The sequence below is a fragment of the Prosopis cineraria genome, unplaced genomic scaffold (assembly GCF_029017545.1).
Source record: "Prosopis cineraria cultivar Desert tree isolate PC_DT_omini unplaced genomic scaffold, ASM2901754v1 PC8, whole genome shotgun sequence".
Classification (NCBI taxonomy): Eukaryota; Viridiplantae; Streptophyta; class Magnoliopsida; order Fabales; family Fabaceae; genus Prosopis; species Prosopis cineraria.
In genome coordinates this window covers 25,795,047-25,807,057 of record NW_026555339.1, presented here as the reverse complement: position 1 = coordinate 25,807,057, position 12,011 = coordinate 25,795,047, and the positions used below count along the sequence as shown (strand labels likewise).

Genomic DNA, 12,011 nt, shown 5'->3' with positions numbered 1-12,011 from the left:
ACTCATGCATATTCTTTAACTTACGTATGCTCACCACACAACTAGACCGTCATGATCAACTTATCCATTTCATAAATTTATAAATATACTTTTAATCTTTTGAAAATTATTCTTCGCATGTTTCACATGTTTCTAAAATAAAACACTTACACACACACAAACATGTATGCTCATAAAATAACATTTATTTCACAAAAGCTTATAAATAATCTAACATGCAAGTAAAGATAATAGATTATTTGGTTATTTCAACTCTTTTATCGCTAAAATGATTACCCATGAAAATTAATACCCTTTACTAGCTTCCAATTGCTCAAAGAGCACTTGATAACAAAAATTTACAAGATTTATCACTATATGTCAATTCTTTACTTAACATAGGTACTTCATAGCTTAAATAAGTTAACCAAAATTTTAAGTTCTATTAGTAAGCAAATCAAAGTCCTAATCATCTTTCATTAACTTTATTTAACTTCTATTAAGGGTTAAATTCACTTCCAAAATCCCCATTTAAAGCTAGGGTTCAACCAACCCTAAGTTCCCGACATTTAAACTCCATAAAACCACTAATCCTAGGTATAAAACTTAATCAACTCCTAATAACTCCAATTGAGTCTTTCTTTGAGTTGAACCCAAACCCTTATGTTACAAAATCATCACCTCCCACTTCACAAAACCAAGAGAAATCCAATAAAAAAGAAGAGGAAAGAGATACAAAGTTTATCTGAAAGATCGGAGGTTCAAACTAACTCTCAAGTGACCAAATTCTAAAGCCCTAGCAGAGAAGACTCTTCTCCCTTGAGTCTTCCCAATTCTCTCTTCCTCATTCCTCTTTTGTTTTTTGTGATTGAACACATCTAATTTATTAAATTTTCAAATAGTCCACCATGGCAAATGATATAGAATGCCCTTAATGCTCCACTTAGGCCCAGTTTTCCTAGTAACCATCCTTGCCCAATTTCAAACTGTGCAAACAATCTAAAAGGTCCAGTAGTAATTCAAAAACCCAAATAACTTAATTTATTCACTAATTCACTAATTTACCCTTGGTTAATTCATAAATTTTTGAATTTAAAATTTGGGATGTGATATTAAGTTCCTAAAATAATGGTCAGTCAAAATTATATTTTGGCCTTTTATGTGGTTAAACAATAACATTTGTATCTTGTTATTTAAATGTAATTTAAAAGACTTAATTGACATTTATTTTCTTGTAAGATACTTTTGTGTAATTTTATAGGTCATTTGCTATAAATTTTGAGGTCATTTTCAAAAATTTTTAAATCAACTAACCATTAAAGTTAACTTGTTTAATATTAGGGTATTCAATGTACTATTTTAAATGTTAAAGGAGAAAATTGTAACGTACAAAAGTTTTTGACACCATATATTCCTGAGCAAATATGCTCTATAACCCTACTTTTTTTTGGCCAAATAAAAAAAAAACTAGAGGCTAAAGTGCACCTTTACTCCTTTAATTTTATAAAAAGTTTCATTTTAGTCTCTTAATTTTATAAATTGTCATTTTAGTATTTTAATTCTGACACTGTTAGTTTCATTAACAAAAAATTTCCACATTTAACTTTTAAATATTGATAAAATATTTTTTAAATATTGACCTATTAAGTTTTAAAATAACAATGATTAGTAGAAAAAATCATTTGAGACTATTGATGTTATGGTTAAAGTAGTACAAAGATACTTTATAAAATTAACTATTTATTTGGATGGAGAGAAAAAAAAAGAGAAGAAAGAAAATTAAGAGAGAAAACTCCTAAAATAATAAAGAAATTTATTTATTTATTTATTTTGGAAATTTCTCATTGTAGTTTTCTCTCACTATTTTCTTATTACTTTTTTCTTCATCCAAACCAAACTTAAAGGACCAAACTAAAAACTTATATAAAATTAAAAGATTAAATATATACTTTAGTCAAAAAATTATGATTTTGTGCATAAATGAACAACTATGTTGTCATGTAGGGGATGTTCAACCAACTTGATAACTCCAATAGGCTAATTTTAGCTGAAAATCAGGCTAGGCTAGGCCCTAAATTTAGTCCAAATGCGGTCTTGCCTAGCTCTGAGTGTGTACATCTTATTATAAATTTTTGTACTAGTATTAACAGACTTTATGTGATTGGTTTTTCCTTGTAGATCAGTAGATTGTTTTATTTTTATTTAATAAAAAGAAAAGTGGGTTCCCGGTAAATGAATGTTCGTTGGCTTCATTTGTTCGGTTTGGCATGCGCGTAGTGAACAGTGTTTTGCAAATCAAGAGGTACCCGACCGAAACGAATTTTTTTTTTTAAATATATATTAGATTAGGAACTGAAACGATTTTTAAATAATAGAAGAGTCTTGCACGCACCAAGCCAACTGATTGGCGGTAGATGAAGATCCCATTTCCGTTTTGTCGTTACTGCAGAGATTCAAAAATCATCTTGAGGAGCCACGTCCATGCTTGAATCAGTGGCCAGCTATTTGAAACTTTGAAGCAAGAAAATCCTCGTTCGGCCATTTGGGCTGTGGGTGTCTTCTCTATCCCTAGTCGTCTTTCACTTTACTCACAAGGTTCAAGAAACTGGAAAGTGCGGTTCTTAGTAATCTTATTCTGTAAGTATTACCATTTCGATTAAAAATTCTGAAGAATCTCTCGGCGTTTCCTTGTTTTTATTTTTTTATTTTTTGGGTTGTAGGAAAAATGAAATAGCAGCAAGACGCCATGCGTCAAGTAGCTGAACCCTCTTCCATTTCTGTTGTTAAATTTGGGCAGTTAGCTGATTCTGTTACTACTGTAGAACCAAAAGGATTCAGGTATTTAAGTGTTAGATTTTAGGATTTCTTATTTAGAATTTTTGGACAGGCCCCTCTATGTTGTTTCTTAAGTCTAGTTTCGCTCTTGATTGTTTCAGTTTGATTGTTGGGGAAAAATTATGTTAGTTTACAGTGATGAATATCCCTCATCTTCACAACCGTGTATGATGATGAACTTCGTGTTGTTTTTGTTCTGTTAAACTTTGCTGAGAGTATAATATGGCGTCCCAAAGAATGTATCGCTTAATTGAATTAATTTTTTTCTTACTTGCTTACCGCTTGAAGACTTTTAACAATGATTTACATATTTTTCTTTTATCCTTATTCACTTGTCCTGCAGCGAAACCGCTAAATTATGTTCCCTCCTTTTTTTTGTGGAGTTTATAATTAATTTGATATTTCTCATTGTTTGTTTCTTGTTTTGCAGGGACCTTAATCATAGATGGCAGTGATCATGGCTTCACAAGGTTGCTATTGCCACCATGTAGGGGTGACAAGCCAAGGAAGAACACCAACCAATCTTGGATTCTCTGGCTCAATTTCTATTGATAGATTTTTCAAGTCTAAAAAGTTAAGCCTTATTTTGGCTAGGAAACACAGATTCCCAATGTTTCTAGTGGAGATGCAACAGACTGAGGTGGGATCATCAAAGTACGGTACCAATGGTAGACCTATTAAAATGGTACCAGCGAATGAACTAGTGAAAAGAAGGACAACGTCAGCAAATAAAATCAAGATTGTAAATGGTTCAAAGCAAGTAGTTAATGGGGCAACTATAATAAGAAAAGATCTTGCCACATCATTGACAAAAAAAGTGAAGTCTGGAAACTCGCAAGAACTTCAACCGTTGGAGGAGCTAAAAGTTTTGCCTTCAGATGAAGGCTTCAGTTGGGCCAATGAAAATTACAATTCTATACAAAGATCTATAGATGTTTGGTCATTTGTTCTTTCTTTACGCATTCGTGTTCTGTTGGACAATGCTAAATGGGCATATGTAGGAGGCTTCACAGAAGAAAAGCAGGTAGGTTCTTAAAAAAAATTCAATGTTACATGTTGCTTTTAAATCATTATCTATTAAAAGCCCCTTAAACATAGTTTTCTGCAGCTAGAAGCTAGGTTTTATTTTGGGGTCTTATCATGTCAAGTTTCAGTTTTAGTTATTGAAGTGTTTTATCATTTCATTCAGAAAACCAGAAGGCAGAAAACTGCCTCATGGCTACGAGAGTGTGTATTACAGCTAGGTCCAACTTTCATCAAACTTGGACAGTTATCATCAACAAGGTCTGATCTATTTCCCCGTGAATTTGTGGACGAGCTTGCAAAGTTGCAGGTATTCATTTTTACTATCTCATCTTTTTCTTTCTTCTCATTTTTTTATCCTTATTACACAAATATCTTATTCAAATTAAAATCCCTTAGCCTAATTAATTTACTATATGTGCATGAGATTTTGGCCAACCATGAGATTTGATCATTAATCAACGTATATCTCAATAAAACATTCTTCAGGATAAAGTCCCTGCCTTCTCACCAAAGAAAGCAATAGGATTCATAGAGAGTGAACTAGGGGCACCCATCAACGTGTTGTTTAAGGAGTTTGAAGATCGTCCAATTGCTGCCGCTAGTCTTGGTCAGGTATTTGAGTCATGGTGTTGAGTGTCTACATTCCTTTGTGCATTAACTTTTTTAAAAGTTTGTTGGTTATGGTATGTTTTGATGTTTTCTGATGATGATTTTATAGAAAGTGAGATCATAACATCAAAGTAGCTAAAGGATCTTTCTCAGTAGATTCGGAGCAATATAAAAATCTTTGATGGTTTAGTTTATCTTTTCTAACTTCTATTCTTGCTCAACAAATCTGCAGTATTCATGTAGTGTTATTTGCTGAATAATGTCACTGCAGCTTTTATGTACAGAGAATCCTTGAGCTTATTATTTTATGTGCTATGAATTTTGGTTGGCCATATCTGTAGGTTCATCGTGCTATTCTGCATAATGGAGAAAAAGTAGTTATTAAAGTCCAAAGGCCTGGTCTGAAGAGGCTTTTTGACATTGACTTGCGTAAGTTATGCTTACTTTATTTGTACCAGTAACCATTGCTGACATTTTGTTGGAATGGGTTGATGTTGCTGTTGCTCATTACAACTTTTGGCATCGTTAATATTGTAAATCAGTCTCACTTGTTACACTAATAAACCTGATACTTACATCCAGGAAACTTAAAGCTGATTGCAGAGTATTTTCAGAGAAGTGAAACTTTTGGTGGTCCAAGTAGGGATTGGATTGGAATATATGAAGAATGTTCAACGTAAGTGATAATCATCAAAATTCATCATTATTGAGATTTTCTGATGTGGTCATTCACCTACTAAGAACACTCTTGGAAGTTATTAAACGCGATCTCTTAATTAATAATATTCCTAAAAACTTGATAAATGATAAAGCACAATGGCGTCTTGCAATCCATGTAGCCGACCCCACCTAGTGGGATAAAGGCTTGTTGTTGTTGTTGGTCATTCACCTACTAAGTTCTCGTGGTTGTCTAGATGGGCAGTTTAAGTAGATGTGTCTTCTGGTGTGCTTGGGAAGAAAGGAAATTTTTTTGTAGCAATTCACCATATGCATTGTGGCATTTAAGATATGTTGAATTGAAGAGAATGGAGGGAAAAGGAGAGGATGAGAAATACTAATTTAAACATTTTATTTGATATAATTTTTTTTTTGGGGTCAAATTTGATATTCTGTTCATTAAAATATGTTTGGTTTGGATACAATAGATGTGAAGGGAAGGAAATAAGCATTTATTTAAATATAAGCTTCAAATAAACATGATAGAAATTCCTTTTCCCTTGGCCACCATTCTGCTCAGTCCAAACATATACTTAGTCTTAATTTATACGGACTGGTTTACCCATTCCCACTAGTTAGTTATGTTGTTGTTGTGCATAATGCTTGATCTCCCTCTGGTAATGGATTTCTTGTTCTTTTTCCCTCTAATACTAAATTGTATTGCTTATGTTATGTTATAGGATTTTGTATCAAGAAATTGATTACATAAATGAAGGAAAGAATGCTGATAGGTTCCGCCGAGATTTTCGAAACATAAAGTGGGTTCGCGTACCTGTATGTTTCTTTCTGGAACACTAAAAGCTATTGTACACTCCTATAGTTTCAGTTTCCTCAAAGCATTTGGCCCCCTTCCATTTCCCTTGCTTATGGAATATGTCAAACATGTTAATTTATGATGCAAAAGCTACTAATATCAAGAATTGAATTATTAACTCTTAACCTTATGTGCTTCTTTATTTGCTTCTTTGCAGTTGGTTTATTGGGATTATACTGCTACAAAAGTGTTGACCTTGGAGTATGTACCAGGTTTTCATCTTGCCTCATTCACATGTCTTGTTTCCTTTTTTACTTATCAATGGAACCTAACAATATTTTTCATGGTGAAAACTTGCATGTCATTATTTCATTGAACTTAATTTCTTATCCCATGTTGCCTGGATTTTACTTGTGTTAGGTGTCAAAATAAATCAGGTGGAGACGCTAACTTCTAGGGGCTATGATCGATTGAGGATCTCATCACATGCTATTGAAGCATACCTTATTCAGGTACTTGATTTGAATATAATTACTTTTCTATTGCTGTGAATAATAAAGAATTTTTAAGGGTATTGTCCTTTCATTTCCCCTATCATTTAACCATGTGGTATCTTGTTAATTGGAGCAAGGATAAGTGACAATATATGTCAAATTTTGCTTGTCGTGCAGATACTGAAAACAGGATTCTTCCATGCTGATCCTCATCCTGGGAATCTTGCAGTTGATGTGGATGAAACACTTATTTATTATGACTTTGGCATGATGGGGGAGATCAAATCATTCACCCGAGAGAGGCTGCTTGAACTTTTTTATTCTGTTTATGAGAAGGATGCTAAAAAGGTCTAGCTTTCTGCTATCTTTCATGGATCACTTAAAATTTTATGTATTATCTCATTCTAGCAAGCTACTATCATATGATACTTGATATCCTATTTGGGATAAATTTTCTTCCTTCGTCTTATGAAATGATTCTTAGGTTGGTCCAAAATTAAATAGCTTAATATCCTGCAATGTTGGAATTGAAATTTTTCGATGGGTTATTTGTCACATGTTTGTCATCAAAATTAAATTTATGTTTCTTAATAGATCTGAGGAGTGCTTGAATATATTTTTTTAAAAATCATGATTTTGAGTTCATAATTGATTTTGACAGATAATAGGATGTTTGGATATATTTTTACAAAACCATGGCTAGCTTATGCATTTAGTAAAGACAGAAGTAAATATTTCTATGCATAAATATATGTTTGAACTAACATGCAGCAATGGTGCAGGTTATGCAATGCCTGATAGATCTTGGTGCACTTAAACCAACTGGAGACTTATCATCAGTAAGTAAATTAACTTCCATGGCTTGACAAGATTTCCGTTTCATTGCTTTTATTTATAATCCATATGTTAGAGATATAAATTCCTTTACTTGACTTCTAGGTAAGGTGATCTGTAAGGTTTTTCTTAGTTCAGTGCGTTTACTTATAATCCATGTCTTAGAGTTTCAAATGACTAATGTGATTTCCAGGTGAAGAGATCTGTACAGTTTTTCTTGGACAATTTGCTAAGCCAGACACCAGATCAGCAACAAACTTTGTCTGCGATTGGAGAAGTATGTGAATATTTTAGTAATGATGGATCAATGAATTTTAGTTTTTTTCAACATTACTTTGGGTTTTTGTTTCTTCGCTGATGAAGATCATGTTAAGATTGATAATTATTGCCATAGGCCATACTTGACTATAATAATTTCAAAAATTATGCAAATGGCCTCCTTCAACTTTGAGCTACTTGCAAACTACTCCTGCGATTATTAAAACCAGTAAATGCCACACTCAAATGCCTTTTAGGATTTTGATGCTTTGTTTAGATTTCATATTTCTTAGCTGATGACAATGCTACATTAGAACAGTGACATGCTATGATGCACAACTAGGATAAATGGATACGTTCCGAGATGTTGATACTTCCATTTTTGAAAAATATAATATATGATATTTTTTAGGATACGTGTGTGTGTGTGTGTGTGTGTGTGTGTTCATAAAACATCTATTAAACACGCTCCAAACTAGAAATTCGTATAGTATTGAATACCAAACAAAAGCTAGCCATACTTTTACTATTATCATTGTCTACTTGCCTACTGCCTAGTGCTTATTAATAAGAACAGTATCATATATTTTCTATTCCCTGCCCATCATCTATGAAGCAAATAACTTCTATATCTGGGTCATCAAAACATAAGTTTGCCAATGCCATTATGGGGTTTATTTTCCTATTTTTCAAGTTAATGAGCGTATTTGCTCAAAATTCAAAGGGGCTATTTGCATTTTCCCCACGATCTACACCTGACAGCTTGTAAACTTGTGGCTTTTCATGGCAGGATTTATTTGCCATAGCTCAAGATCAACCTTTCCGATTTCCATCTACCTTCACCTTTGTTATCAGGGCCTTCTCAACACTTGAAGGTGTTCCTCTGCCTTTTGCTTCTGAAAATTTTATCTAGTCAGTAGATCAATAACAAAAGAATGAACTAAAGATTATGATTTAACATACTGTCTTTTCTTCCCCCTTCCTCGCTTTTTCAACTGCTTGTTCTTTTTTTAACAGGCATAGGTTACATTCTCAATCCAGATTTCTCCTTTGTGAAGATTGCTGCACCTTATGCTCAGGTTCATATTGTCTATAGCATGTTTGTTTTCTCATAATTTGTTAATTGTTGTTTAGCCAGTGCCATTTGTTATAACCATAGTATGGAAATTTAGGTCAACTTACTTGGTTGAACCGGTAAACCGTTAAACTAGTGCCTTAACCGGTTTAATACAGTGCTTTGTTTATGACCAGTTTGATTATAGTTCAACTATAGTTCTGATCATCAACCCTTGAATTAGTGTCTTAACTAGCTCAATAACTAGTTTGGTTTTCAATAGCTTGGTTACAACTCTAAGTGGGCTTCCATGCATAACATAGAGTCCAAGGAATCCAAGGACTAAGCTACACTGATGACTAGTTACAAATGGTGTGGCTTAGCTTACTATATTGCATTTGATATTGATTATGCCTTTTAATTTGTACAGGAACTTTTAGATATAAGGCAAAAGCAGCAGACGGGGCCACGACTAGTGGAGCAAATAAGGAAACAAGCAGATGATGTATGAAACATTACCTAGAACTTGTATTTTTTTTTCCCCATTTGGTTCAGATGATGTTCTTTGATGCAAGAAAATTCTTAAAAGAAATTATTCAATGATGCTATAATCAATCAACTTATGCCATTTTGTTCCTTGGAACTATATTAGGCTAGATCCTCCACCATGTCAATGCCATACAGAGTACAAAGAATAGAGGAGTTTGTGAAGCAACTTGAGGATGGGGATCTTAAACTCCGGGTCCGGGTGCTTGAGGTAAACATTTTTTTTCTTTTAAATTTTATTCAAAAAGACTGGTTACTGAACAGTGAACTAAGGAGGTCAAGTATAATTATAAAACAAATTTAGCACAACATACTTTATTGTGATGAATCAAAACATAAATATGAAGTTATGGAAAAGTAGTCATGAACTAAATAAAATGAATTATTTAAAGGAATGAACCTGTTCATCATGATTCAATTGTGCCAGATCAACGTTTTATTTGTTTAGCTGGTGGAACAAGGTCAAGGCCTGAGTATATATTAAAAGGGAAATGATAAGCTGCAACATAGTTTAATTGTAGAACCAGACCAGTTTGGTGGAAGGTTTAATAGCTAAACTAGTTATGTCGGTCTGGTTTGTGTGGGTGTTTCCTTATATCTCAAAAGGCATGGAATGTAAACATTTTCTGAGGGAATTAATATCTAGTAATAACAAACCTTATTCCATTAGGTAGGGTTGGCTACATGAATTGCACGATGCTGTTGGCTACATTAGTATATAGTAAGATGCCTTTATTTTGCTTACAAATTGTCATCTTAAACTTGTGACTTGATTTTCCAGTCTGAAAGAGCTGCTCGAAAAGCAACAGTATTGCAAATGGCAACTATGTATACAGTGTTGGGAGGAACCTTGCTAAATCTTGGTGTCACCTTGAGCAGCCAAGGAAATATCGCCATTGCAAATGGATCATTTGTTGGTGCAGGTAACTTCTGCATCAAAACGCTTCGATTAAGATGTTTATCCTCTCAATTCTTTTTGCCCTGAAAAATTTACAACATTAATATGAGATGGGTGTGGGGTCCATAGAAATGGGTTTGGCACTCCCAATTGAGCCTCAATTGAGGAATCTTAACCATTAGACTATGATCTAATGGTGTTAAGAGAAGGGTTACATTTTTTTTTTAAATAAAAATAAACAGGGGTCTTTAATCATTAATTTTCTTTAAAAAAGATTGTAACTTTCCTCAGCACATTATATTAATATCCCTCAATTGAGACTCAACACCAAATCCCCAGAGAAATTTGTGAGGTCCATCTTTTTAAGTGGGTTATTCTGCACATTTGGGGTGTTGTAAATTTTCGAGTTCTCTCATCATCCTCTCTCTCATTTTCTTCTCATCTCATTCTCACCCTTGAATTAAAAATTGAATGGTTAAGATTTAATATTTTAAAAAATATTATAATAAAAAAAATAAATGAATAGATATAAATTGTTAAAATCTGATTTGAGCAGTTCACTAATGTAAACTAACTGTAGACTATGATTAATATATGAATTTGACTAAATCTCAACTGTTGAATTTTTAATCCATGGGTGACTATGAGACGAGGAGAAGAAAAGGAGAGAAAGGATGATGAGATGATCCAAATCCGTGGATGTCCAATGGCCAATGCCAGCATTGGTTTGAGAGATCCAATGGTTTACATTCGCTGTTGCCATGGCTATTGAATGAACAAGTCAATTTCTGGTCGTTAGATTTTGTTGTGTTGGTGCAGAGAATTTGAATCCCAATTTGCAGGAGTCTCATACGCTTTGTGATTGCCTCTCTTAAAGAGCCCATTTTTGATTACTAGGAAGGAATGAAATGAATTAAAAAAAATAAAGATAAAATTGGAATGATTGTGGAGAAAAAATAAATTAGCCATGTTCATAGAAGCGAAAGGTAATTTGTTTTATGAAATTAGGAATCATTCATAAGATTTGTGAAGTGTGTGGTGATTCCTATGTTTGTGGTATGTGGTATTATAGGTTTTATCGAACTTATCATGAGGATTTAATTTATTTTGTTTCTATTATTTTTAATCCATTTCATTCTTATCTTCTCCTGCAACCAAATGAGTTCTTAATCTCTAAAGAAATCCAAATGACTCATATCTTGATGTAATCTTGTTTGTGTTTCCAATTTTTTCTTCACGTGGTTGATCAGCATGACTTGGTTGTTATGCAGGTGTTTTTATGACACTATTGTTCAGGTCTATGCAAAGAGTAAAGAAACTTGATAAATTTGAGAACATGATATAAACATACACCGAACAAATTAGATTCTTTGAAGGATATACAGGTAAATTTACAACATAAATTTTTCCCGTTGAATATCAAATTATACGAGTTTCACAGCCATAGGATAGGGGAGAATGATGCAAGACATTATATTGTATTAGATGCATTCAAGTTCAATAAAATATCATAGCTTCTTCTGGTTTTCTTTTATATAGAACAAACACAGCTACCTTACAAGAAAAGGCCATCATTTCTTTTGTATGTTTTTAATAGAATGCCACGGAAACTGTGCAGGAGAATAATTAGTTAATATCAGAATACATAAAGCTTCTACACCCTTGAGGGTGGTTTTAGAAACGCAGTGACAAGATAGCCATGAGATGAATAGCAAGCTAGTCAATGTGCTCATCTGTTCGCTTCACAAAAAATATGGTTAGAAGTAACAATCGAATTTCTTATGACCAAGTTCTTAATTTTAATGATAATATTTGAGAGATGATGATTTGACTGAAGTCATGCTAAATGAGCATGAAAAGCATCATTTTTCTTGAATTGTTCATTTTTTGTGTGAAGTTTTCCTTTTAACTTTTGAAGATGGTATAATACTATCCTTATCATTAACAAATATTAATTTTGACAATTACTTGACCAAAGAAGACAGAAATAACTGAAAAAAAATTGTG

At 33.1% G+C, this 12,011-nt stretch overlaps 1 protein-coding gene across 3 annotated transcripts; it reads left to right on the top strand.

The window, feature by feature from the left end:
- The first annotated feature begins 2,372 nt into the window (after positions 1 to 2,372).
- On the top strand, positions 2,373 to 11,887 carry LOC129318347 (protein ACTIVITY OF BC1 COMPLEX KINASE 7, chloroplastic). Of its 3 annotated transcripts, XM_054963071.1 has the most exons (20): positions 2,373 to 2,616; positions 2,700 to 2,817; positions 3,245 to 3,838; positions 4,004 to 4,147; positions 4,327 to 4,452; positions 4,791 to 4,878; positions 5,032 to 5,125; positions 5,847 to 5,940; positions 6,138 to 6,192; positions 6,341 to 6,432; positions 6,592 to 6,762; positions 7,197 to 7,253; positions 7,442 to 7,525; positions 8,297 to 8,381; positions 8,524 to 8,585; positions 8,991 to 9,065; positions 9,213 to 9,317; positions 9,888 to 10,029; positions 11,276 to 11,389; positions 11,623 to 11,887. In XM_054963071.1, exons 3-19 carry the CDS (start codon positions 3,260 to 3,262, stop codon positions 11,347 to 11,349), a joined length of 2,127 nt encoding a protein of 708 aa, XP_054819046.1. In that variant the 5' UTR covers positions 2,373 to 2,616; positions 2,700 to 2,817; positions 3,245 to 3,259; the 3' UTR covers positions 11,350 to 11,389; positions 11,623 to 11,887. The 3 variants fall into 3 exon arrangements, with proteins under 3 accessions (XP_054819046.1, XP_054819045.1, XP_054819047.1); XM_054963070.1 differs by lacking the exon at positions 11,623 to 11,887 and having other exon boundaries at positions 11,276 to 11,533; XM_054963072.1 differs by lacking the exons at positions 2,700 to 2,817; positions 11,623 to 11,887 and having other exon boundaries at positions 11,276 to 11,533.
- Positions 11,888 to 12,011: the final 124 nt, after the last annotated feature.